Source organism: Bos indicus x Bos taurus, chromosome 7 (assembly GCF_003369695.1).
Source record: "Bos indicus x Bos taurus breed Angus x Brahman F1 hybrid chromosome 7, Bos_hybrid_MaternalHap_v2.0, whole genome shotgun sequence".
In the NCBI taxonomy this organism is placed as follows: Eukaryota; Metazoa; Chordata; class Mammalia; order Artiodactyla; family Bovidae; genus Bos; species Bos indicus x Bos taurus.
Genome location: NC_040082.1, coordinates 67,304,965 through 67,332,485, shown reverse-complemented (window position 1 = coordinate 67,332,485; position 27,521 = coordinate 67,304,965). Strand labels below are relative to the sequence as shown.

Here is a 27,521-nt window from a genome sequence, read left to right as displayed (position 1 = left end):
TCTTGATGGAGAATCCCAGGGACGGGGGAGCCTGGTGGGCTGCCGTCTATGGGGTCGCACAGAGTCGGACATGACTGAAGTGACTTAGCAGCAACACCAGGCAAAGGCCAGTGCAGCTAATTTGGGTAGGGTATGGATGGAACCCAAAACCACAGCATGAGAATAAACCCCAGAGGTTAGGGTGGGTCAGGAGAGGGGTTAATTTCAATTTCAGATAAATAAACAGTGACAAAATTTTTAGTATCATTATGTCCTGTGCAAAATTGGGATATATACATAAATTATTCATTGTTTTGCTTTTGAATTGTGATGCTAGAGAAGACTCTTGAGAATCCCTTGGACTGCAAGAAGACCAAATTAGTCAGTAGAGGAGAGTGAAAAAGTTGGTTTAAAACTCAACATTCAGAAAATTAAGATCATGGCATCCAGTCCCATCACTTCATGGCAAATAGATGGGGAAACAATGGAAACAGTGAGAAACTTTTTATTTTTGGACTCCAAAATCACTGCAGATGGTGATTGCAGCCATGAAATTAAAAGACACTTGCTCCTTGGAAGAAAAGCTATGACCAACCTAGACAGCATATTAAAAAGCAAAGACATTACCTTGCCAACAAAGGTCCATCTAGTCAAAGCTATGGTTTTTCCAATAGTCATGTGGAACAACAGACTGGTTCCAAATAGGAAAAGGAGTACGTCAAAGCTGTATATTGTCACCCTGTTTATTTAACTTATATACAGAGTACATCATGAGAAACGCTGGACTGGAAGAAACACAAGCTGGAATCAAGATTGCCGGGAGAAATATCAATAACCTCAGATATGCAGATGACACCACGCTTATGGCAGAAAGTGAAGAGGAACTCAAAAGCCTCTTGATGAAAGTGAAAGTGGAGAGTGAAAAAGCTGGCTTAAAGCTCAACATTCAGAAAACGAAGATCATGGCATCCGGTCCCATCACTTCATGGGAAATAGTTGGGGAAACAGTGGAAACAGTGTCAGACTTTATTTTTCTGGGCTCCAAAATCACTGCACATGGTGACTGCAGCCATGAAATTAAAAGACACTTACTCCTTGGAAGAAAAGTTATGACCAACCTAGATAGCATATTCAAAAGCAGAGACATTACTTTGCCAACAAAGGTCCGTCTAGTCAAGGCTATGGTTTTTCCTGTGGTCATGTATGGATGTGAGAGTTGGACTGTGAAGAAGGCTGAGCGCCGAAGAATTGATGCTTTTGAACTGTGGTGTTGGAGAAGACTCTTGAGAGTCCCTTGAACTGCAAGGAGATCCAACCAGTCCATTCTGAAGGAGATCGGCCCTGGGATTTCTTTGGAAGGAATGATGCTAAAGCTGAAACTCCAGTACTTTGGCCCCCTCATGTGAAGAGTTGACTCATTGGAAAAGCCTCTGATGCTGGGAGGGATTGGGGGCAAGATGAGAAGGGGATGACAGAGGATGAGATGGCTGGATGGCATCACTGACTCAATGGACGTGAGTCTGAGTGAACTCCGGGAGTTGGTGATGGACAGGGAGGCCTGGCGTGCTGCAATTCATGGGGTCGCAAAGAGTCGGACACGACAGAGCGACTGATCTGATCTAATCTGATCTGATGTATAGATGTGAGAGTTGGACCATAAGCAAAGCTGAGCCCTGAAGAATTGATGCTTTTGAACTGTGGTGTTGTTGAAGACTCTTGAGAGTCCCTTGGACAGCAAGGAGATCAAACCAGTCCATCCTCAAGGAAATCAGTCCTGAATATTCACTGGAAGGACTGATGCTGAAGCTGAAACTCCAATACTTTGGCCACCTGATGCGAAGAACTGACTCATTTGAAAAGACTCTGATGCTGGGAAAGATTGAAGGTGGGAGGAGAGTCAGTTCAGTTCAGTTCAGTGGTGGGAGGAGAAGGGGATGACAAAGAATGAGATGGTTGGATGGCATCACCGACTCGCTGGACATGAATTTGAGTATGCTCTGGGAGTTGGTGATGGACATGATGCAGTCCATGGAGTCGCAAAGAGTCGGACATGACTGAGTGACTGAACTGAACTGAAAGGAAATCAACCCTGAATAATCATTGGAAGGACTGATGTTGAAGCTGAAGCTCCAATACTTTGGCCACCTGATACGAAGAACCGATTGGCTGCAAAAGACCCTGATGCTTGGAAAGATAGAGGGCAAAAGGAAAGGAGGCTTAGGGTTAGAGAATGATGAGATGGTTAGATAGCATAACGGACTCAAATGGACATGAGTTTGAGCAAACTCCGGGAGATGATGAAGAACAGGGAGCCTGGCATGCTGCTGTCCACGGGGTCGCAAAGAGTCAGATACAACTTAGCCACTGAACAACAATAACAGCAAATTCCTTGTTTATTGGAAATTCAAATGTAATTGCAAGCCCTGTGTTTTATCATCAAATCTACCCGGGGGCATTTCAAAGGAGCCACAGGAAAGGTTCGGCTGGCCTGTTTCCTCATCCGACCTGGGAAACTCATTTACAAATGGAACGGCGCCCCCTGGCGGCCTCGGACTCGAGGTCCCGCCTCTGGCTGCATCCCGTAGGTACCCGGCAGGGGGCGCGCGCACTCCGCGGAGGGTCGAGTCCACCCCACAAAGGAACTCCAGCATTTGCAGGGAGTCTCTCCCCAGTACCCCAACGTGGACCCCGGGCTCAATGTGTGCCCGCTGCAAAATAAGTCACGTAGAGCCTCATTATGAATGTCCTGGGTCTCCTGGGCCCCTTCTATGAAAAAATACTACTAATCATATTTTGCTGCTGCCTTGGTATAAAGACAAATTATTTTAGGGTGGATTCGTGACTATACATTCCTTATAATTATACTCGATTTTTTCATCTTATTCTAAGTTAAAATTACATTTTCACAGACCCTGGCTCGCAGAGACAAGGGAACCTGGAGGCCAAGTGTGGGTGACAAGAGAATGTTTGGGTTCTGGGGGTTTGGGGAGCTGAGACATTTTGAGATTGAAATGGTGAATAGTTCAATATGCCCTTCACCTCTGTGCAGACAGACATCAGAAATACCACGGGATTAGGGAAGACAGAGGGAACCTGTGAATTCATTCATTCAGACAACTTCATATGTCAGGCCCAGCCTCAGCACTGGACATGCAGCCAGCCATGCTCAAGGCTGACTAGGTTAAATAAATACAGCTGTTTTGAATAGAACAGCCTGGAAGAAGATAAAAGTATGACCCAAGGTTCCAGTTTGAATGAGAAGGCAAAGCTGGGGAAGGGCGGGCCAGGCAAGGGAATGGCCAGGGTAACAGCCAGGGCAAAGGGCCTGAGGCAGAATATGTTTGAGGAGGAATATATGTGGAAAGGTGGGCAGTTTGGAATCTGGGTAAACTTTTATTTATTTATTTAAATAATTTATTTTTAATTTATTTGGATGCACCAGGTCATAGTTGAAACATGCGGTATCTTTAATTGTGGCATAGGAACTCCGTTGCAGCATGTAGAATCTAGTTTCCTGCACGCGTGCATGCTAAGTCACTTCAGTAGTGTCCGACTCTTTGAGACTCCATGGACTGTAGCCCTCCAGGCTCCTCTGTCCATGGGATTCTCCAGGCAAGAATACTGGAATGGGTTGCCATGCCCTCCTTTGGGGGATCTTCCTGACCCATGGATCTTGAACACTCGTCTCTGGAGTCTTGCATTTTCAGGTGGGTTCTTTACCACTAGCACCACCTGGGAAGACCCCCAGTTCCCTGACCAGGGATCAAACCTGGGCCCCCTGCATTGGGAGTACAGTCTTAACTGCTGGACCATCAGGGAAGTCCCTTGGTGAACTTTTAAAAAGGTGCCCCTCAACCCTGAATGGAGGGCAGGATGAGTGTCTTGAGGGGCTCAGTGAGAATCAGGCTGGTTTTCACAGGTGGCCCACAAGCTGGTTTGGCCAGGAAACCTTACAGGGCTGGGGTCGCTGTACTCATTTTCCAGCTTGGAAAACAGAGACCAGAGAGGGGTCCAGGCTAACCTAAAATCACACAGCCAGGACCCAGGTGCAGCCCATACCTGCTGCCTATCCCTGGAGGAACCAGAAAAACTGGGGTCAATTCCCAGCTAGTTCCCTGGGCTAAAAATAGGACCCCCTTCACTAGAGGCAGCTGGGAATCTTGCAGCCCCTCATCCTGCTGGGCCAGGCTCCTCTGGGAAGTTGCCCCCGGCTATTTAAAGACAACTGCTTTCCTCTGGAAAATGTGGGGGGCTAGGCGGTACCCCTCCTGCCCCCCAGAAGACTCCCCTCCCTGCCTCCTTCCCTTTGACCAGAGGAGAATGAGATCCTCAAAACCACTGAAGGAGGAGTGAATGTAAATTGACCCATTTTAGAGCGGGGGAACAGGCACAGTGAGGCTCATCCTCCTGTGTGGGGTAAGGCAGGGCTTGAATCCTGTTTGGCTCTTTGGTGGAGGGGGTGCTTTCCTGCACTTTGGAACTGACCTGGGGCCTGGTCCTTAAAGGATAGCTTCCCTCCCCCAGCTCACCTGGGTCTCCAAACTTTCCTCTCTCCTGGGGGAGGGCAGTTTTGCCCCTCTGGTGGCAGGGGTGGTGAGGTGGGCAGCTGGGGGGTGGCTGTTTAATAGCTTCAAGGTGGAGGCCTCCCTGTCACCTGTTAGGCTATAATGGCCCAGGGGGCTGGAAGGCTGGGTTCCAGAAAGGAGCAGGCAGAACTCTACCTCTGACCACCCATCACGGATAGGGGTGGCTCCCTTGCACTGTCCTCTGGGTTTGGGAATCCCCCAGAGAGACAGAGCCTCAATGGGGGTGGGTGATGTTGAGTAGGGGTAGGACGCCCAGAAGATGGCAATGCTGTCTGTTGTACTGGAGGGGCTGCACACACAACCCCCTCCCACCCCAACTCAAGATCAGGGACTCCAGTCCCTCCCCATAGGGGCCCTCTGGGTGGCCCCTGCCTGCCCTCCATGCTCTCACTTTGCTCTTATCTGGGCTGGAGCCTGGGCCCCTGAGATTAGCTCCCAGGGGAGGCCTCAGGGGCTCACACCCCCAAGCCCCACCTTACCCCAACCTACTCTGGCCTCAGTTTCCCCTGCTGTCTGAAATGTGGACAGACGTCTGCATTACACAAAAATGTGAACTTCATGCGTTTGGGCACGTGTCCGCGAGACTGAGCGCTGCTCAGAAGATGGAAATTATTATTGAATTATGATTACCCACAAGATAACCTTGTCTCTCCTTCTAGAAGGTGTGGGCAGTCAGGTTTCCAAGAGGAGGGGGCTGTAGGGGGTGGGGTGTGGAGAGGGTAGGGGTCATCAGGACTTAGCGATGAGCCCAACCAGGAATCCTGGACGCCATCCCACGGCTTTGCCAGTGCCGTGCCCACGGCTGGCAGCCTCTCCCTCTCCCAGACCCCCCTCCACCATGCAGCGCCCATATCGCAGAGCCCTGGTCCCCTCCCACCGACCCAGCACTGCTTTCTTTTCCTGTCACCGCAGATCCTTTGTTTATCAAGTCTCTAATCCCCACTTTACAGACTTGGAAACCGAGGCACCATTCCTGGGGGTGAAGTCTTTAGCGCTAGTAGCTTAGGTCCAAGGGACAGAGGCGAAACTCCGAGCCCGGTAGGTATATCCTCGGCGGTCGTTACAATAGATAGAGGTCCCGGACCGGGCTCCTGTGCCCTAACCCCATCCAGGCGGAGCCCCAACTTTCTCCCTCCCTCTTCCCCTGGGTCGCTTCCAGCCCTGCCTGCCCACTCGGTGTCCTATACACTCTGGCCCGCGGAGAGCACATTACCGACCGTCCCTAGATAGGGGCGGGGCATACCGCGTCCCTGTTCCCCTTCCCTTTTATTATTTATTATCATTTAAAGGGGCCGCGACTTGAAAATTTCCGTCCACTCTGTCCCCTTCCCTAACACCCCTGAGCTCTTGGAGCGTCTTCAGACCTAGCGCGGGGGGCGAGGGGGTGTCTGGGAAGGGGGAGGGGGCCTTACGAGAGCCCTCCCCACGTCCCGGGCCGCGGCGCTGAATCACCGGCGAGGTATTTGCATCTGAGAGCGATTTGTCACCCGGTGATTTGTCTGCGGGGCGGTGAGCGCGCCGGTGGGGGGGAGGGGAGGGGCGGGGGAGGCCGCGCGCGGGGAGACTTTTACCAATCGGGTCGGTGGGGGGTGTAGACGCGGACTCGGCTGGCGACTCGGTGAGTCGGCGCGCGGCACAAACCCGGCGGTGGCCGGGAGCCAGCAGAGCGCAGCTCGCGGCCCGGGCCGGAGGCCAGGCGCGGCCGGGGCAGGGCCGGACGCCAGGCGTGGGGCATGCGCCCCCCGAGCGGGCCCTGCGCCCCCCGAGCGGGCCCCGCGCGGTGAGGCTGGGGTAGTAGGTGGGCCGGCCTTTTAAAACGCGGGTTTCGTCCCGGGTGGGCGTCGCGCGCCCTGGAAGCTAATGAGGGGGGTCCCCAAAGTTGGTCAGGAACGTGGGTGCGGAAAGGCTACCCGAGTGGGTCGGAGTTGGGGCGATTTTCTCTTCGACGCCCTCGGAGCCCTCACCCCCTACCATATTGCGCGGGTGCGGGAGTGACCAGGGGTCGCGAGTGTGTGCGTCTCCCCCCACCCCCAGCGGAAGGAAATGGTCTTTAGGCGCGCGCGCGGGGGGCTATGTTCGGGGTTATTTCATTTATTGTCGCTGGAATCCGTGTTTTATTCTGGAGCTTCGAGGGGAAAGGGAGCGCTGGGTCGGGAGGGCAGTTCTCTGGTGACCCTCCTCAGCCTGGATGGTTTATTTATAAAGTGTCGGCTCTGGGGGCAGAAAGGGGCCCCTAGAGGGGACACCACGGGCCCCGCGGCCGGGGAGCGGGGGAGGCTCGGCCCGAGCCCTAACTCTTTGGCGGGGATCCTCTGGAAAAGCCCCCTCCCTCTTTAAGTACCCCCCACATACAAAAGCGGGCGCAGGAAGCGCGGGGAGAGCGCGTTGGTCAATTCCAACGTTCCGCGGACCCGGGGTGGCCGGTTTGTCAATAATCTTCCGTTTTCAGTCGCCCGGCCCAGAGGGTTTGCCCCCACCACCACCACCACCATGCAAATCGGTCGCTTTCCAAGAAGCCTTTGAAATCGGACTTGGGTTTCTGTCGTCTAATTTCTTCTCCCTCTTCAGTGTTTCTTTTCTCACTTCCTCCGGCCCACCCCCTCCGGACTCTCCTAGCCCCCTCCCCACCTTTCTGCCCCGCCCTCCCCCTCCTCTTCCCCTCGTGAAGTGAGGGCCCCCTTTCGCCACCCGCGGGGCCCAGCCTTGCACAACTCTTTAAATAACCGTGTTTTGCAAGCCCTGGGCCGAGCTGGTGACCTCTCTCCGGGAGGCCTGGGAGGGGGGAGAGGGTGTGGCCTCAGATCCCTCCTTGCCGCCCCCTCCAGCCAGGTCCCAGCGAACCCCCAGCAGCCCCCTCCCATCCCAGCCCGGTCCCTGCCTGGGACTGCCTTTCCCCTGGGGTTGTCATAAAGTGGGGGTAGGGCCAAGGACAAAGGGCTCTTGGGGGGAGGGGTCTGGAGGGGTGGGCGTCCTCAGCCTAGGGTTAATGGCAGCCACGGTGGGGGGGAGGGGTGGCCAGGCCCAGGGGACTTTGGGGTTCCCACCTGCCCCCTCCACCAGCCCCTACGTGGAGTCCTGCTCTGCTCCCCTCCCCCACCCGTGGACCCGGAAGGGTCATTAAACCCAGTAGGCCTGGGGGTGGTGGCTTGGGGGGGAGTGGCTTCCTTTGGCCTCTTCCTTCTGCTCCCCCCAAAGGGAGGGAGCGATGCCCAGAGCATTTCCGTGGGGAAGGGGGGCTCATCTTGAAGTTGTCAATGGTGGGGGAGGGGCAGCAGACCAGACTAGACACTGGGTGAGAAATGTCCCTTCAGCACTTCTTGGGGCTGTGGGGGGACGGGTGACTGCCCATCCCCGGGGGTGGGGGCTGGGTGCTCTTCTGCTGCCTCTAAGGGCAGGCTGCGCTGGTCACTCTCTAGCAGTATGGCCTCTGAGAGGGTCTTTGTGCCCTGGGACCCCTGCCCCTGCTGAGTACTGAGGCCCTTTGGGGATGGGTCCCTCCCCACTTTACTGCAGGGGCCCCCACTTGCACCCCCACTGCCCTTTCACCCGTCCTGCTGGGAACCCTATCACTGGGGAGGGGCCCCCTCCCATGACTGGGGAGGTTGGGAGGGTCTCTACTATAAGACTCCCCTGGGGGAGGGGTCAGGCTTCTCTTAGCAGGTCACAGGAGGGGCTGGGAGACCAGCCAGCCTGGTGGCCTGTGTCTGCTGTCAACCAGGAGCCCCTGCCCACTGGCCCCTTCTGCCTGAAGAGATGCTCAGAAGCCTGTGGGGGTCACTGGCCGGCTGGAGTGGCTTCTGGACCCTCCTGTCCGCCCCCCCACAGCGTCTCAGTGATGTACCATCTTGGGTATCTCTGCCAGGCCTGTTGAGTTCTGCCTGGTCTATTTTATTGGAGGCCTGGGCGGGTGGGGGTGTGGCCTGGGCTGGGGTGGGGGCTGGGATGCAGATAGGGGGCTACATCCTCCTATCTTTGGTGGTGGCTCTGGGACATCTATGCCTGGAGCCCGCCCAAGGCCCTGGCAGAGCAGGTTGGCAGTGATCCAAAGGGACCCCAGGCTTGGGGAGGGGGACAGGGGGCAGAGTGGGCTGCGTTCTGGGTCCTGGGCCCCACTTGGGGACCCAAAGGGCAGGGAAACCGCCAGAGAGCATGTGGGGGCTGCTAGGAGGCCCAGCGTTCCCCTAGACCTGAGTTCTGGATTCGACCCCCAGTCTTGCCTGGAACCTGCTGTGTGCCCTCCAGCAGGACAACTCAAGCCTATTTTCTCCATTTGTGAAACGTGGCCCATCCAGCCTCCTTCCATAAGTCTAGCGAGTGCCTTCTGGGGTTGTGCCTGCATCATCACAAACTTGCATCATTCCTGCTTTGGCATAGGGAGATGGGTACTGTATGGGCCCTGTTTTGCAGATGGGGAGACTGAGGCCTGGAGTAACTGAGGTTTAGAGATGAGGTGGGAGCTTGAGTAGGGAACCCTGAGCCTGTATACAGCAGGTGCTCAATCTGGGTCAGCCATGGTTTCTATGAGAAAGGAGGGTGCCTGGAACCCCCTGGGTCAGGCTGCACCAGCATGTCTGTGAGCAGTGCCTAGAACTCAGAACTGGAACCCGGAGCCCCCTGGACTCTGGCACCTAGTAGCTGGCTTTGACCAATCAGAGACCGGGAATACTTGGTCCCCTTGCTCTGTTTATGAAGCCATAATCCAGCTCTTTCTGGGGGGTGTTGTTTCTCTGTGGCCCAGACGGGTGGGGGCCGCCTCAAGGCCTTCAGGAGTCCAGTACAGAGTGACCCAGCTTCTCAGCCTGCTGGAGGGTGGATGGAGGGGGGAAGATGGGGCGAGCATGCTCCTCCACCTCCAGGGAGGCCCCCAGGTTTGCACCCTGATGATCGTGGATGGAAGGGATTTTCCCAGAGGCCTTTGAGGTCTGACCTCAGTGGGGAGGAGCCCAGGTGCGATCTGACGGTCTCTTGTCACCCCCAGGTTTCTGTACACGTGAATGAGCCACCCGCCAGCCGCCGCCACCCCCTGGTGCCCAGTGTGAGAAAGGAGGTGTTGCCCGCCTGCCACTGGCATGCCCCGCCAGCCCTCAGCCTGAGCCCAGCAGCGCCTGCCCCTGCCCCTTGCCACCCTGCACTGCCCCGGCTCCCCTGCAGCCCCCACACTGCAGTGCGGCCGGGCCCCCTCCCCACAGGGGCCGCCCCCACCGCCCCCTCCTGGTGCCCGGGGCGGCCCGGCCCGCAGGGCCATGAAGCTGCAGGCTGTGATGGAGACGCTCCTGCAGCGGCAGCAGCGGGCACGCCAAGAACTGGAGGCCCGGCAGCCACCGCCGCCCTCTGAACCCCCAGCCCGTACCAGGGCCACTCTGGAGGAGGACAGGGAGCCTGAGAGCGCCCGGATGCAGCGGGCGCAGATGGCTGCCCTGGCTGCCATGCGGGCCGCTGCCGCCGGCCTTGGCCATGCACCCAGTCCCAGCTCAGAGGATGGGCCCCCCGGCTCGGAGGTTGAGGATGTGGCCCTGGAGGGGGCACCGGGCTCGCCCACCCCACCCAGCCGAGGCAGGGAGGCAGCCAGCCTCCCCATGGGCGATGGCCGCTTTGAGGATGCAGGCTCCGACGATGACCTGTGAGTCGGGGTCTGTGGGCTCCTTGTGCCAACCACATGCCCTGCACCGGCCACTCTCAGCCCTGGGGCACTGCCATAGAGGAAGGGCAAAACTCCTGTCCTGCTGACCTCCCGGGGCGTACCATCCTTTAGAATTCACTGGTGGACAGTTCTCCATCTATACCGCCCAAGATGGGGGCCTCCTGTCCCAGAGGGCTAACACACACGTGGCCAGTACAGCCACACTCTGCATCTGTAGCTTTATTTCACCTTAATTAAAATGGAGCTACTCACATGAGATCGGTGGCCCCCATCACCTAGCGAGGCTGTAGGAGGTTTAGTGATGGGGGCAGACTTAGAGTCCACGGCCCAGGAGAAGCCTGCACAGAGCAGGCATCCATTGGCCCTTGTGTGTGTCTCACCAGCGTCTGATGCGGGTCCCAAGCTGGGCACTGGTAGGATCCTCCTGGGAAGAAGTTTGACAAGTCTCACATGAGTATGATTATTGGCTGTGATCATGCCAAGAAAATAAAGCAGGGATGTTGAGGCGAGGGGTGGCTGGGGCTGGAATCAACTTTTGGGGCATTGTGAGTGAAGGTCTACCTGTGTAGGTGACAGCCCTTAGGAGCTGGTGAGGGGAGCAGAGAACAGCATGCCTGGCAGAGGGAACAGCCTCAGCGAAGGCCCCAAGGCAGAAACAGGGTCCATGTATTCAGGGCCTAGTAAAGAAACCTGTGCCGAGGACGGGAGAGGTGGGATTAGCAGGTAGGTAGGGGGGGTTCATTGCCACAGGGACACCTCTAGTTGCTCTGGGCTAACTGGGAACAGGGCAGTAAGGGCCACACCCTGAGCAGTTCTGCTCATGGGTGCTCTTGACAGCTCACCCACGTCCAGACAGGGAAACCAAGGCTGGATACAGTGGGACCCTTGCCCCAGGGCTTGAGTTGAGCTGGTGCCTTCTCCCCTGACCTGTGCCCCTTGTCCGCCCCAGGAAGCCAAAATGGGAGGAGGAGGAGGAGGAGGAGGAGGAGGAGGAGCTTGAGGAAGACCTGGGAGACGATGAAGAGGACGAGGAGGATGAGGACTACGAGGACGAGGAGGGGCTTGGGCCCCCAGGCGCCGCCAGCCTGGGCCCCGCAGCGCTGTTCCCCCGCAAGGCTCAGCCGCTCCAGGCCTTCCGTGGCGACAGTGGATCCCGGGCGCTGGGTGGCCAGGAGCGCCCGGGGACTGGCCCGGCTGTCCCTGGAGGGGCTGCCCATGCTGCACCTCAGCTGCAGCCACCAGACCACGGGGACTGGACATATGAGGAGCAGTTCAAGCAGGTGGGCCTTGCGTCGTAATTGGGGCTGTGGGTGGTTGCTGTCAGAGTCTTTCTGACCTGCCCTCAAGGGCCACGAGCTCGCCTGTTGGGCCTGGGGCATCCCATGGAAGCCCCAGTGTGGGATTGTGGCCCGTGGATGGGATGGGCCGGCCGGTAAATGCAAGGACGTGGGGACACATGGGGACAGGAGTCAGGAAGGGAAGTTTGGCAGACTCTGTCTGTACCAGAAGACCGAGCAGAGAGACCTAAGCAAAGTGGGTTCTGAGTGGAGGCCCTGGCTTGGGGAAAGGCCACCGTCCTATATTGGGTTCGGGGGGTCACGGGTACAGCCAGCAGGCGCGGCCAGAGGCATTGTCAGTGGCATCGTGTCTGATCTGTTGAGGCTGTGGCCGTGGAAGGGGCTGAGCAGGGTTGGCCACGTTGGTGTGGACGGCCAGTCAAGCAGCTCACTGGGCTCAGGAGGGGCGGGGAGGAAGCAGGCGTCCTGGTGCCGTCCCCGCGGGCGGCCAGGGCAGAGGAAGTGGCCAGGCGGGGGAGCCTTTGAAGTCAGGCCTCGCCAGGCCGGGCAGATGGAAACCAGATGGCGGCTGGGGTAGCCGGCTGGGCTTGCATTCCAGCCTGAGGCCAGCTGGGCCCTGCCCTGACCTCCGAGAGTGGACATGGGGACTTGGCCTCCCAGGCCCAGTGCCCAGCCCTCATCTGGGCTCCACGGGGCTGGGGATGCGCCAGGCACATGGGAGCTGGGAGGTGGCTGTGTGTGGCCTTGGGGCACCCCCCAACCCATGCTGGCTTCCGGGCTGGGCAGTGGGACCCTCCTCGAGGGAGCAGGAGGCCCCGCCGCTGCCATGTGGGGAAAGGGTGCTGGGACCCTGGTAACCCTCAGAAAACTCAGACAAAGTATAGAAGCGGACATGCAGCATGAGGGGGATGAGCCAAGGCGGTGGTGGATGATGCAGGGGCAGGTGTAAAGGCAGGAGGGGAAGATGCCCCTGGAGTGGGCGTGGCCAGGGCAGTGGCCTGAGGGAGGAGGCCAGACTGAGGAAGGCAGGAGGGTTAATCCCCTGCCTGGGCATCTTGGGCTGGGTGGGGCTGCCCTGGCTTCCGGCTAGGTCCTGGCACGCAGTGCGGGGGGTGGAATGACACCCAGCAGACGTCACCTTCCCAGGGTGTGGCTGGCCACTCCTCACGCATGACCCTGGTTGCCCCCTTCGGCCTGAAGTCCCCATCCTGGTGTGTAGACCCCAACCTGCAACCTGCCTCAGTCTGCCTCCCCTTCTAGGGGCCCCACTTATGTCTGGGCTGCTGTCCGTCTACCTGTGCAGATGAGAAAACAGGCAAGGCATGAGGGGGACAGAGGGAGTGGTGGGTTTCTCAGAACTGAGCTCCTGACGTCTGTTGGGGTGAGAGTAACGAAACAGGAGTCTCATGTGTGATTTACATCAATGTTTGCCATCTGAGTTCAGCCCTCAGGGAGCCCCAGGCCGGAGGTAGAGCCAGACAGACACCCCGCATCTCACAGGGTCACTGCTGAGCAGGAGGAAGGGACAGCCCCGCCCAACCTGGTTTTGACTGGGTAGGCCCGGCAGAGGCCAGGGGTCAGGTGTTCTGACTGCAAAGCCCTTTCGGCCCATCAGGAGCAAAGTAACTCAAGGGGCTGTTGTCCTGCTGGTCTGGGAAATGGGTGATGTCTTGAGGACCCCCAGGGTCAGGGCACAGATGGGGAAACTGAGGCCCAAGAAGCACAGGGAACGCAGGTCATAAGTCAGCCTCATGCTTGTGGAGTGTCTATGGGATGCCCAGCTCCCCTGCCAGGGGCAAAAAAGGTCTGTAAACAGATGGGTGGGAAGATAAGACCCAGCCTGGCAGCCACTGGGGGATGTAGCTCATGGGCCAAGCCTGGTTGGCAGAGGAGCTGGGCACTTGTACCGTGGGGCACCTGTGCAAAGGCCCTGGGGTAGGATGTAGCATGGCTTGTGTGTGGAGGCCAGATGCTGCCACTGTGCTTGGCCCTGAAGGGCCTGGGATTGAATTCCCAGATGGAGGGGGCTGGGGGTGGTGGGGATATGGCAGGGTCTTATTCCTGCCTAGCTGTGGCAGTTGCAGCCGCCTGCACTGCCCTCCTGCCCAGCTGGCCAGGCACCTGTGCGGCCAGTGTCAACAGTGGCCCGGGCCTAGCCAGCCCGACAGATGTTGGGGCTGTGTTGACTCTGGCGCCTGCCCCACCCCCTTCCTGGCACGTGGCAGCCGGGCCGGCCGGCCGCCTGCTTGGCACCATCTCTGCCTCTTCCTCCCCGGTCTTGGCAGGGCCCAGGCCTGACTTCCGCCCGAAAACCCTCGACAGCCGTGAAATCCCGCTGTCAGCCGCAGGGTTTGGGGGGCAGCCAGGCTGGGGAGGGGCCGGGAGCAGCAGGCTCACGGCCACGGAATCTTTCCTTGGAAGCCGAGAGCCTCGCTACTGGGCGGCCCCAGGGACACACGCTGATGGAGGCCAGGGTTGGCCAGGATTGCAGTGTGTCACAGGGCGCAATCAGCAGCTTGCCTCCTGCCATCAGATATCGCATCCTAGCGACATCCCAGTGGCTTCCTGTCACCAGCAGGGCTGTGCAGGGCTCTCAAGAAAGTGCTATCGTGGGGTTGTCAAGCAAACAGACTCAATCGCGGGTCTTCAGCCACTTAAGGACTTGAATCATTAGTTTCAGTGACTCTGTAGATAAATGCTGGGATTTTTGCTCATGGTTTTATTGATATGAAATTTATGTAGCATGTGATTCAGCCATGGAAAGTGCAATTCAGTGGCTTTTCATGCATTCACGGGGTGTGCAGCCATCACCACCTTCAATTTTAGAACACTTTGTCACTTCAAAAATAAAGCTTTTAACATGTGCCCTTTCACTATTAGCCCACTCCTTCCCCTAGCTCCTGACAGCCAGTCTCTAGATCGGCCTTTTCTGGACGTTTGCCATCAGTGGAATCATGCCCTGTGGGTCCTTCTGTGTTTGCTTCATTCACTGAGCATCCTGTTCTCAGTGTGTGTCGGTGCTTCTCTCCTTTTCTTGGCTGAGTAATGCTCCATTATGCACATGCCATGCTTTTGTGCGTGTGTCTGTACACACACACACACACACACACACACACACACTGCATTTTACTTACCCAGTCATCCCCTGATGGACACTGGGGTTGTCTCTCCCTTTGGCTGCTGTGAATGTGTGTGCACGAGTTTGTGTGTGAATGTGTGCTTTCGGTTCTCACGGGCATGTACCTGGGAGAGGAGGTGCCGCGTCATATGATAACTCTGTGTTTAGTCTTCTGAGGAGCTGCTCTTGTTCACGGTGGCTGCTCCATTTTGCATCCAAGCCAAGGGTTCCAGTTTCTCCACGTCCTCGCCGACACTTGTGGTTATGACTCTGATTCCAGCTGTCCCTCCAGGGGTGGTGTGCTATCTCCCTGTGGTTTCAGTTTGCATTAAATGTTGGGATCTTTTCCCCCCTGCTTCCCAAGGTCATGCCTGCTCACCATCACTAGTAAATAAGCTCAGAGGTGTAGAAATGATGGTTCCAGGCGGTGTTTGTCACCTAACTATGCACAGGCGGCAGGCTGAGCGTCTTGCGAGTGTCTTGTGTATACTCACTTGGTGCTGGTGGGGGGCGCTGCGTTTGCACCATTGTGCAGGTAGGGAAACTGAGGCATAGACCAATGAAGCCATTTGCCCACGGTCACACGGGGGATGTGTCAGACTGGGACTTGACCACAGGGTGTACCAGAGGAGTGGACGGATGGGAAGGGGCAGGGGGCGAGCCCCACTGGTAAGGGTTTGGAGGGAACCTGGGTGGCTCTGAGCCTCCGTCTCCTCGTCTGAAACGAAGGTGGTCAGTCAGGGCCCCCCAGCAGGGTGTCAGAACCCAGGGTCTGGACACAAAGGCCCCCAGACAGGAAAGCCACCATCAGCCTCAGGTCCCCGACCCTGAGAGGCTGCCGCGTCCTTGCTGTGGACCCTGCCTGTCCCTCCTTCCCCTCCCTGCCCCGGGCCTCCTGGGGCCCCTTGAATTCCCATGGGTGTCCTTCTCCACACAAGCTTCTGTGGCCCCGGAAATGGGTTCAGACAACTTAGGGTGCAGCCATGGGCCCCAGATGCTCCTGCAGCAAGGGGCTGTGGTCACATTTTTTTTTTCTGGGTTTTACAGTTCACTTTTTTTTTTTTTAATTATAGAAAATATACACACATATATTTTTAAAGTCCTTTTTTTGATTTCAGAAGTGACACTTGATACCATTCTTGTAGGAAAAAAAGGAAGGATTCCAGTGAGGTCTGAGCCTGCCAGCCTCCTCCCCAACCTTCCTGGTGTCAGCCACACCGTCTTTCCAGGCCTTTCTCTGTCCACTTACACAGAAGTGGGACGGGCAGGGTATTAAAGTGTGATGGGCAGAATATTGATGTGTGGTCTTTTGGGGGTTGCTGGGGTCTGCCATTCACTGAGCTGGACATACTGCTTTTCTCGTTTTTTCGCATCATTTTCACTCTTTATTTTATCAGTGTTTTGAGTAGCCTGGTTCTTTTAGCTGCTTCAGTTTCCCTTGTGGGGCCGATACCAACACATTGGTCTTTTTTCCTATTTCCCAGTTGTAAACAACACTGCAGTAAACATCTCTTGGGGTTTTGTAGGGTGGGGGTGGGGAGCTGAAATTGCTGGGGCTGCAGGAGGATATGGCAGATACTTTCTTCACCTGGAAGGCCAGAGATGGACACAGGGACTCCAGCTGTGCAGTCCGGGCTGGGCTAGAGGGAAGGCTGCCCAGAGGAATGGGCTTTGGAACTGGGGTTTTGTAGGATGTGTAAGAGTCAGCCAGATGGCCAGAGAATGGTTAGGGTCTGTATCTTGGAACCATGTGGCTGGACCATGAAGTGGGAGGGGTAGAGGTGGGCAGAACAATAGGGCAAGCCAAGGTGGGCTCAGAGGGGGCCTTTGCAGGATTTAGCAGTGCTAGGGGAGGGAGAGAGACACTGGGAGAACCCTGCTGGGATCCATGGCCGGGCACCACAGCTAGGCCTGTGGGGCCAGGGAAGAGGGTGAGAAGTTCTGGGTGGAGAAGTGTATTCTGGGCACAGGCTGGAGGTCAGGCACTGGTTTCTGGGCCCAGTGACGTTTGGCCAGCATGCCGGGGGTGGAACAGGCCAGGGGCCAGGCCCGTGGGTCCTGTGGGCCAGCTTCGGCGCCAGGCATCTTCCTGGGGAGCCAGGGCCCTGGGCCCTCTACTGGGGGTGGGACCAGTGCTGTGAAGCCCCCCAGGAGCCCAGCCTTGCCGTCCTGGAGCAGCACCTGCCTCATCAAAGCCACTGTGGCTGCTGGCACAGAGCCAGCTGGGCCATGGCGGATGCAGGGAGGGTGCCCGCCTGACAGTCCTGGCACCGTGCCCCCGCCCGTGCCAGCCTTGGGAACCACACTGACTCAGCCGGAAGAGCCTTATCTGGCCCCGGCGCCGCCGCCTGGCTGCCCGGTCACCGCTGTGGGGTCACCGCCACTGTGGCCTGGCCCCACGCCCACCACTGCTCCCCACCCTGGTCACCGCTGCCAAGTGCCTGGCCCCTCCCCACGCTTTCTAATAACACACGCGGCTGTGGAGGGCGTGGTGGCCAGCGGGCATGGGGAGCACGTGGAGTCCAGCCGCTGACGTGGGCACGTGTGTGCACGTGAGGAAGGGCTGGCTACGTGGAGTCCCTGCTCAAGGGGCCCCATGTGCGTCAGAGTCTGTTTGTGGAGCTGGGTCTCTGGGGGCCTTGTGAGACCCCGTGGTGTCTGTGACCATGCGTGTGCCAGTGTGGCTCTCCCATGTGTTCATTTGAATGATCTGGGGCCATATGGACCCACCTACGGCATCTTTTATGTGTATCTGTCATCTTAGATGCCTACTGGTGGGTCTCTGCACCTGGAGTGTTTGTGTACATCTCCATGTGCCCGGACGTGACATGGACCCAAGCCATGTGGATGTCCTGCCAGTGTGTCTTGGGGTCTGGACACACTTGAGGGTGGCCAAGCTTGTGTATCCGAGTCATCAACCCTAGTGCCGTGCATGTTGGGGTGACCCTCTCCCATGGTGACCCTCTCCTCTGCACGTGGCTGTGTACCTGGGGGTCTGCAAGAACACACGTTCATGCCCCCTACCGCCCCCCCAGCCCCTTGTCTCAGCAATCTTAAGGGTGTAGTGGGGCCCATTAACCGTTAGCCAGAAAGTCAAGCTGCCCCAGTCACTGGCTCGGATCAGTGGCCTGGACACAGGTCAGCGTCCCGTGCTGCCTTGCTGACGCAGCCCCAGGAGCTGCGAGGTGTGACGAGGGCCTCTGGGCTGCAGGGGCTCTCATCGTGTGTCCCATCCTCCTCCCCTCACATGCTGTGTGATTGTGGGTTGGGGTACACCCTCTCTGATGCAGAGGTGCAGTCGGGGGATGCCAGGCATGGCTCCCCTGCTCTGTGCCTTGGTTTCCCCATCTGACAGAGCCTTTTCAGCCCCCCCATCCTTCTGACTCTGAGCCTTCACCCTCCACCGTGACTTAGGGGCGTCTCAGGCCCTGTGGAAGACCCCGTCTACTGATGGCTGCCCACTGCTGGGTCCTGCTCCAGGCAGGGTCTGGGGCAGCTGGGGGTGCAGGCCATGGGTGGGCACGCGTTGGGGCGGGGCCGGACCGCCCTCCTCTACTCGCCCGGCTGCGCTCGGCCAGAGGACAATTGGGGGTCATGGGGTTAAACACTAGCCAATCTGCCTGTGGAGGCCCCAGCGCGGGACTCAGCCTTGCCCCTCGGTCAGGGCTGGCGGGTGTCTCACGGGGCCAAGGGGTAGGGGCAGGGGCAGGGAGGGCATAGAGTCAGCACCGCCTGCCCCCAGCAGGCTTGTGGCCCTTGGGGACACCTGCCTTCCAGACGACAAACCAGGGACAGATAAAACCCCATGTTCCAGAGAGAAATCTATTGGGGGCTGAATGGTGTCCCCAGAGTGACGGGACCTTGTTTGGAAATCCAGTCTCTGTAGATGCAGTTAAGATGAGGCCACAGTGGAGGAGGGCAGCCGGGGTCCTTATAGAAAGGCAAGGGACACACAGAGGCAGAGAATAGCCATGTCAGGGTGGAGGGGGAGATGAGTGATGTGGCCACAAGGCCAGGGCCCCCAGAAACTGGAAGAGACAGGGAGGACCCTCCCCTGGAGCCTCTGGGAGCATGGCCCTGTCCACACCTTGATTCCCAACATCTGGGCTCCAGAATCGTGGAAAAACAAACCCCTGTTCCAAGCCCCCCGGCCTGTTGCCACTGCAGGAAATGAACACAAAGTCCAGTGAGGGGTTTGGGTCCCTGACTCTTGGGGCTCAGCAGTGCCAGGCAGATGCACAGGGGGCCGGTCTGCCATGGAGCCTCCTCCAGACCCTGACTGAGTGGTCCATGGCATCGTGGATTGCTGTGGGCAGAAAGGCCAGGCCGCACACCCACGTGCGTATGTGCACGTGTGTGTGTGTGTGTGTGTGTGGCACTGGGGGTGTGCCTGAGAACAAAGCGTACAGAAGTGCCGCCCACGTGGCTGCGTGGCAGTGGGGGCTCCGGGCCCAGTGGGCCTGGTGGGTGTGGCAGCCGAGGGCGGGGCGTCTGGGCCCAGTATCTGCGAGCCCGCCGCCGGGCAAGGGTGTGTCTGTGTGTGTCTGTGTCTGGCTGGACGGGTGTGTCCATGTGTGCCTGGGAACCACAGTGGGGTGGCGGGACCTGTCCTGCGGGGGGTGTCCATTGGGAGGGCCCACATGTGGGGGTGACAGCACACGTCCAAACGGGGGTGGAAAGGTCCATGTGCAGCCGTGGGGCAGACACGGGTGTCCACAGTCACGCAGGTCCAGGTGGGGGGCTGTGTGGTGTGTCTGTGTCTCTTGGGGTGGGGTGAATCCTGCTAGTGTCTGCCATGGAGCCTCCTCCAGAGGGGGTGTCTGGCATCTCTATCCAGGCTGCAGTTGCCATGGCCCTGGTGCTGTGCCACTTTCTCTTTCTCCCCCAGGAGGGGCCTCTGAGGATCCCCGTGGCCACTATAGCCTTTGCCCTGTTAGGCCATGCCCCCAACCTCACCCCCTTGCTTCCAATGTGGATCTTCTGGACTTGTGAGGTCCCCACCCAGGGAGGGGCTCCCCCAGCCCCAGGGCTGCCAACTCTGGATGGGGTGGACCACGTCCTCCTTCTGTTATTGTTGTTTAATTTTTATTTATTTTAGCTGTGCTGGGTCTTTGTTGTTGCGTGCGGGCTCCGCATTGTAGCAGCTTCTCTTGCTGCAGAGCATAGGCTCTGGGCGCACGGGCTTCAGTAGTAGTGGAGTACGGGCTTAGTTGCCCCACCAGCATATGGGATCTTCCCCAACTATGGATTGAACCAGTGTCCTTTGCATTGCAAGGCAGATTCTTAACCATTGGACCACACCGGGAAAGCCTCTTGTTCTTTATCCCCCCTCATTTAGGATGAGCCCCATAAGTTCTTCCCCAGGACTCCAGCCGGCCCTGGGTCCTCACTGAAGCCTGGAACCAATGTGAACTGTCCCCCTCCTGCTAGGCCACCATGCCTGGCACTGGGGGAGCCGGGCCTTGGCCTGGAAACCGACTGCGTCCGTCAGTCTCCACGTCTCTAGTTTCTGTCTCCCCCTCATGGCTCTCTCTCTTTCCTTTCTTGTCTCTGATCTCCAACCCCAATGCCCCTCTGCCCATCCTGACCCCATCACCATGTAATTACTCATCTGCCCTTTTCCTGGGAGCACCTGGGGACAGTGTGCGTGGCCCCAGCTGCCACCTCTCCCGGCCTGGTGGCTGCTGCCCCACCTGGCACTCTGCCCAGCCAGCAGCCCGCCCAGCCCCTCCCTGTGCCCTCTGGCAGGTCCATGTGCCCGCTGACAGGGTGCTGGATTCTTAGACTGGAAGTGGGGCCCTAGGGCACTTCTGGGGTTATTGTGGGTGGGTTTTTTTTTTTTTTTTTTTGGCCACTTAGTATGCTTTCCAGGATCTTACTTCCCCAACCAGGGATTGAACCGGCACCCTTGGCAGTGGTAGTGCTGAGTCCTAACCACTGAAGTCCTGGGGGTTATTCCTTTATTCCATGCCATGGCTATCTGGGGGAGCCCAGCCCAGCTGATGTAGGTGGCAGCTGGGGAGGTGGGAGGTTCCAGGAGAGTGGTCCTCCCCTGCCATCAGGGGGCAGGTTTTGGTGGCACCCTGAGTCCGCTGGCCATTGTGAGGCAGATTGTGTTCCACCCTGGGCTCAGGTCTGATGGGAGCTCCTGCAGGTGTGTTTGGCGGGAACCCCAGAACCTGAGCCCCCCCGGGGCCCCTTCCTCTTGACTCCTGAGCAGGAGGCAGGAAGCAGCCCCCTTCCTTCCGGCCCCATCTGTGGGCGCCCCGGACGGTGGGGACCCGGTCAGCAGGGCCAGGGAGGGGTGGGACCTGCCCCCACAACTCTGCTGTGCTTCCGTTGAGTGAACCTGGGTGGGGGGCAATGGGCAACATCACTCCCTGAGCAGGTGGAGCTCTACAGGCCACTGGACCACTAGGAGGGTCCCTCTCCGCCTATTGGGGGCTGCCCACAGCTCTTCTGCAGGTACACGGACGGGGCTACTTTCTTTCAGAAGTTACTCCTGCACAATGTGGGTTTTTTGTTTGTTGTTTTTTTATCTGGCTTGCCCGAGTCTTAATTGTGGCATGTGGAATCTAGTTCCTTGACCAGGGATCGAAGCTTTGGGAGCACAGGGAAGTGTCCCCCAGGGTGGAAGTTTTAATTCCTGGGTGCCAGGCTCTGGCTGCAGGGCTCAGACTCCTCAGCTGCCCTGAGCCAGCAGCTAAGCGGTAACAACACTGTTGTCCTCGGGTTGTGGGGGTCCCAGGACCCCAGAACACAAGGACCATCAGGCTCATAACTGCAGGTGGAGGGGGTGGAGAAGGAGATGCTGGATTTTTCACTTTATGACCCCAAAGCCTTTGCCTGGTGCCCCGTGCATGCCAGGTGTTCTTGGGCAGGGACTCCCACCCCAACCCCCAGTCCCACCAGATTCTTGACGTGGCCAGAGGCGTCAAGGGGCTCTGTCCCGGGTCCCAGTCCCACTCTGTGCCTTCTCTCAGCACCGCAGTCTCCCTATCTGAGAAACGGGCTGCCACATGGACAGTGGTCTACTCAAGCCAAGCCCGTGGGCGGGGGGCTCCCAGGTGGATGGAGGCCACCGCCCGGATTTGCATGTTGGGGCTGCTACCTTCCTAGAAGTTTCTCGCCTCTGCTCCCTGTTCTGGGCGCGTCCTCGATGCCAGGCCTGGCTGGCATCCCCAGCTGTTACACGGGGCCTGACTGTTCTCTCTGCACAGCCTGTTCCCACAATCCCCTTGTCCTCCCCCACCTGGATGCCCCAGGTGCACCCCTGCCCACTTCCCAGGTGGGAAGATTGAGGCTCCGGGGGCCCCCACTCACATGAAAGGCTGACTGGAGACCAGGGCACGTCCCCAGAACCTCGCAATCCGGAAATCCAGAAAGAAGTGCCTTTCATCGCTGACTTTGCGGTCAGGCTCTGTGACTTGTTTCTGGAACTTTTATTAATATCTGTGTCGTGGGTGGGGGTGCTGCGTCTCTGCTGAGAGGGGACACACACCAGTTGGGGGGGGCGGTGGCCAAGCAGGCAGATGTTTCTGCCCTGCCCAGAATCACTTCCCCAATTTCCTGCCGGCCGAGTGGGGCCCCTGCAGCCCTGGAGTGCTGACGGGAAATGAAAGGGCCGTGTGGCCCTGTGCCTGGGTTGGGGCGGGGCTGGCCCCAGGGGTCAGGTGCATGGGGAGGCCAACTTGTGGGAAGGGCCTGTCACCTTGTGGACACTATTAAGCCCCTGCTGTATACAGCAACAAGCCAGACTGCCCTTCCCAACCCTCCAGGGACCCTGGAGCCAGGGGCCCTGGCCACCCTTGGGTGGGATTCTGCTGCCCTTTCAGGCCAGGTCTCTCTTGGGTGCACTGTGTCCCCAGCATCCAGTATGGGCCTTCACACAGAGAAGGATGGCACTTGCCTGGCAGTCCAGTGGTTAGGACTCAGCACTTCACTGCATTGGGCCCAGGTTCAGTCCCTGGTGGGGGAACTAAGATCCTATGGACCCTGCACCCCAAATGTGCAGTGTGGGCCCCCCCACAAGAAAACCAACAAAGAAGGTGCTCAGTTATGGCTGTAAAATGGCCTGACCTGGCCCTAACCTGGAGGGCTGATACTGCTCTCCCTGGCTTCCTCCTCCTCTGCCCTCCTCCTCCTGAGCCCCTGCCACCCCCAGAAGGGCTGTGGGCACCACACCAACTTCTGCTTACTGCCCACCCGGCCAGGTACCGCCACCTGCCACGATGGGTAAACTGAGGCAGACAGGGAGGGTTCCAGACTCCAGGTCCTTCCACCCCACCCCACCTCCTCCCACAGCTCGGCCATGGTCCTGGCTTCATCCATCTGACCCTGCCCCTCGGAGTCTCTGGGGAGAAGGGGCAGAAGCGCACCCCCTGGGCAGATGCTACGGACGGTTATAGGGCCCAGTGGCTCAGCAACTGGTGGGGGCAGCACCATAGCCAGACCGATACTGGTCACCAGTGCGCATGGAGCCCCGCCCCCCCGCCTTACTTTCACGGGTGCAGAGTGGACGTGAAGGGCGGGGCTGTGGGGATGCGATGCGGCCCCGCCCCCAGCCCTGCGCCCAGCCTGTGTGTGGGCGGTTCTATGAATGGGTCCGCGGTTGAGTGGTCCCCAGGGACCCGGCCCAGGCCTGGGCCCACCTGGCAACGGCTGCCCGTGCTGAGTCAACCCCGGCCCAGGCCTCCCAGCCGGATAGATAATGTGAGGAGGGGCTTTATCTGCCCGGGGCGGGGTCCCCCGGGGGACAAAGGGTTGAGCTGTGATGGAGGACACCTAGGTGGGTAGGAATGTAAGTTCTTCTTTAGCACCTGCTGTATACCAAGCCCACCCCCTGTTACCTGTTATGCCCTGGGGGCTGTCGTCTGGGTGGGAATGAAGAAGGGAAAGAAACCATCCCCCAAATAAGTGCAGAGTCACGTGACCCGTGACAGATGCTGGGGGTGGAGGGGCAGGGAGTCTTACTCAGGGTGTTGCCCTGGCTTGGGAGTCAGAGCAGGAGCCAAAGAGGGTTTTAAGGGTGGAGGAGGGGGACCCAGGTGGGGGCACCAGCAATGCAGAGGCCCCAGACAGGACCAGGATGGGGACAGTGAGGGGCCAGTACTGGGGAGGCGCCAGGTGCCGGCATCCAGGGGGTCAGCCCCACCCACCCCGCCTGGCAGGTAGGAGATCTGGCTTCTCCTGACAGAGGCAGGGAGCCAAGGGCAGCCTTGGAGCAGGGCAGACACAGCCTGATCTTGGTGTAGAGATTGAAAGCTCCCTGGACCCTCCACTCTGAGAAGCTGCAGGGAAGTGTCATCTTGGTTGCTCTGAGGGGGGACGTTGAAGGATTAAAAGCCAGCTCTGGGGCCTTCTCTGCTCTTTCACTGCAGTTTCACTTTGTTTACTGGTGGTATGATGAATCTGTTTTTGTCCAAAACCCAAAGGATATAGAAATAGGTGAGATTTGTAATAATAGCCAAAAAAGGGAAGAGTCAAATGTCCATCAGTGGTGAATGGATGGACGCATGTGTCCCTCCACACACCTGGAATATTACTCAGCCACGAAAAGGAGAGAAGCCCTGACACTCACTATCACATGGACAGATCCTGAGAACACAATACTCAGTGAGAAGCAGACACAGAAGGACACACAGGGTATGATTCCGCTGATGAGAAACATCCGGAACTGGCAGATCCACAGACACAAGGAGTGGGCTCCTGGTTGTCAGGGGATGGGGGGGAGGGGCTCTGGGAGGACAGGGTATGTTTGGGGGGAATGGAAGGTTCTGGAACGAACAGAGGTGGTGGTTGTCAAACACTGTGCGCAGAAGGCCCTTGAATCATTCACTGTAAAACAGCTAATTCTATGGTACGTGACTTTCACCTCCATAAATATTTTCTTTAACAATCCAGGATAAAGTAGGCGAGATTAAGGTGGCGCCCAGCCCTGCCTGTTGCCTGGCTCCTCCTCCATCCCTCATCCCTTCCCTAACCCTCTCCCGAGTCCTGTGCTCCCCATGGGGGTGGGGGGGTCAGGGGGGTGGGGTGGGGGTTCTGTTCCTCCCCCCACCCCCACCCCATTGCAGCCTGGAGGAAGCATCCTTCTCTGGTTCCCAGGAGCTGTGGTTGGACACAAGTGTGAAAACAGGCCTTTTTACACCTGCCCCCAGCTGTGGGCTCTCCGAGCTGCATCAGTGTCTGCTGGGGACAGGGTTGTCCTGCTCAGGGCCTGGGGGAGTCTCCGCGATCCCGAATCCTTCCAGTTTCTCCTGATTTGAGTCCCTGTGTCTGCTGTCCAAGGACACAGCCTCACTCCCAGAGTCCCCCTGCCGCCCAGTGGCCTCTTCCATCCAAGACAGGGCCCCTCGGACTTTGGAGCCGCCTGGGTGGCAGGAGGGGGCCGAGCAGACACTGTTGAGGGGGCAAAGGTCCTCTCAGGGGCCCCAGGCGGGCGGTCTCTTTATAGCTAGGGCCCCCTCAGCCTTGGGCCTGACGCAGTCCTCTCCCTCAGCCCCGTGGGGACTGGGGACGTGATGTCTGGGAGGGGTCTCCCGAGTGTGGGCGGTCCTGGGGGCCCCTCCCCCCTGCATCGGGCCCCCCTGTGGATTGATAGAGGCCTGTCCTCCTTTTCCAGGCTGGCAGGTGGTGTCTCAGTGTGCGTGGTGCCCTGGCTCCTGAGGTGTCTGCTATCCCCACAGGGCAGCTTCCAGTGAGGGACCCTCTCACCCCAACCCCCACTCCCACCCCAATCCCCACTCCCACCCCCAGCTGCAGCCAGGGCTTCTGGAGGCCTGGTCAGCAGCCGGGTGGTGGTGGTGGAAATGCTCACCATTCGCCACAAACAAGAATTTCCTGTTTGCCCCTTGAGCAGTTGGGGGAGGGGGAGGTTATCTCACTTTTTCCTCCGCAGCCCCTCCCCCACCCACTACCTGAGCCTGGAGCCCCGAGCCTGCCTGGCTTTATCTGCTTCCTCCTGGACACTGGCCCCTCCACCCTCCATGGGGCGGGGGTGGGGGATGGGGTGGGGGGGTGGAGTGGGATGGGAGGGATCCCTCCAAAGATCCTGCTCCGTACCCCCTCCACCCTTCTCCCACACCTGTGCTGGACCCCGAGCAAGGCAGGTGTCAGGCCCTCATGCTCATCCATCCCACCTCCCCAGGGTGGTCAGGTGTCCACTGAGAAAGCCATATGAGGCACCAGGCTGGCTTGTGTCTTTGCCTGAAAGGAAACTGAGGCTGAGGCTGGGGTCAGAGGATGAGGAGGGGCCAGGAAACTGCTCTCCAGGGGAGGGAGCACAGGTGGAAAGGCCCTGAGGTGGGCTCTATGCCTTTTGCTCCGAAACCATGATGTGGTCTAAAGGGGCTAAGCAGAGGGAGGTAAGGGTCAGCAGTGACCACAGGGGAAGTATAGTTCTCACTGGGGTGATGGGGAGATGGGAGACTGCAGGGCAGGGGAGGTGGGGACTGGGCTCTTTCTGGTCTGTGCCTCAGTTTCCCTTCTGTGAAGTGGGTGGTGCTGGGTAGGAGGAAGATGGACCACGGGCAGCCAAGCCTTGGTAACTAGATGACAGACAAGTTCCACCAATGGGTGGGGGCCCCGCCACAGCCCAGACAGGTGGAGGGACCACCTGGCCATGTCCCAGTGACCCCGCCTGGCAGGTAGAAAATGGGAAGGGAGGTGTGCACTTGGGAGCATTTTTGGGGACCCCCAGCCCAGGCCCACACATCCACACCCACATCCTCAGGCTCCTGTGCCCCCTTCACAGGTGGGGCTTGGGGAGGGCAGAATCTGAATCCAGCGGGGCAGACCCTAGGAACCCCCAAGATGCTTGTCTGCCCAATCCTGGGCCGCAGGTGCCCCAGAACATGGGTCGTGTCCAGACGTGTCTGGGATTTGGGAAAGAATGGGGGGATCCTGTCCCCAGGTTGTGGTGAGAAATCAAAGTCCACTTTAATGAGCACTTTTGAAGCAGCTGCTGTGTGCCCAATTCTAGACACTGGGAAAACCCCCGACACTCTCCCAGGGAGGACAGTGTGAGTCCATGTGGCTCAGTTGTGCAGGGGACAGGGCGGGGTGGGGTGGGGTACACAAGAGAGTTGCCCACAGTTGGCGGACCTGGTCCCAGTGAGAGCGCAGCTGAGGGGTGACCTCAGCACAGAGACCTGGGTGACAGGGAAGCCTGGGGGGCAGAGAGCTCAGCCAGGGCCAGGCCAACATTCCAGGCCAGAGGAGCTGCCAGGTCAAAGGCCGGAGGTGGGACCACAGCCTCTGGCGGGCTTGAGAAGCTGCAGGAAGGCCGGTGAGAGGTCAGTGGGGAGGGCCCTGGCAGGTCCTCCAGGACCACGTGGCCGCAGGGAGGTGGGGTGCCCTCAGCCGGAGGAGGCCCCGTGATCACAGCACCTGTGGCCCCAGCGCTCAGCTTTGGGGAGGGAAGAGCCAGGCAGTTTATCTTCCACCTCAGCCCCAGGGGGGTTTCCTGAGATTCTGCCCAACCTCCAGCCTGGGTTTGCAGCTCTAGGCATGACAGCACCTCCTGGGCCGGAAAGGAGCAGGGTTTCAGCCAGAGGACCCAGGTGGGCCGGAGGCCTGGGCGTGGCCAGGGAGGTGTCCTGGCCTAGCTATATGGCTTGAAAGCCTTGTGAGACCAGGTAGCTGGGCCCAGCAGCTCATGGTAGCGGGGGAGGGGGCGGACACCGTCCACAGCTCCCCCTTGGCTGGGGTTTGGTGGGCTGCCCTGGCCAGCTGACCAGGGCAGGACACACCCCACAGGGGTGTGGAACTTGGGGCAAGAGCCCCATAAAGCTGGGAGGCCTTTACTGTCCGTCTTCGTTGTCGGCTGCCCACAGCAACGGCCATTAAAGCTGCCTCCTCTGCCTGCTGCCTGGGGACGTGTCCACCCCCTTTATGAC

At 58.7% G+C, this 27,521-nt stretch overlaps 1 protein-coding gene across 4 annotated transcripts in view; it reads left to right on the top strand.

Annotated features, from left to right (window-relative positions):
• The first annotated feature begins 5,848 nt into the window (after positions 1–5,848).
• Positions 5,849–27,521, top strand: part of ARID3A (AT-rich interaction domain 3A) — a 35,363-nt gene continuing 13,690 nt past the window's right edge. The window contains exons 1-3 of one of the 4 annotated variants that reach the window (XM_027546664.1): positions 5,849–6,024; positions 9,544–10,185; positions 11,156–11,486. In XM_027546664.1, the coding sequence (XP_027402465.1) occupies positions 9,809–10,185; positions 11,156–11,486 (708 nt within the window). In that variant the 5' untranslated portion in view covers positions 5,849–6,024; positions 9,544–9,808. Of the gene's footprint in view, positions 6,025–6,052; positions 6,075–6,116; positions 6,184–6,244; positions 6,346–9,543; positions 10,186–11,155; positions 11,487–27,521 lie in introns of those variants that run through there. The other 3 variants (XM_027546667.1, XM_027546665.1, XM_027546666.1) reach the window with 3 other exon arrangements.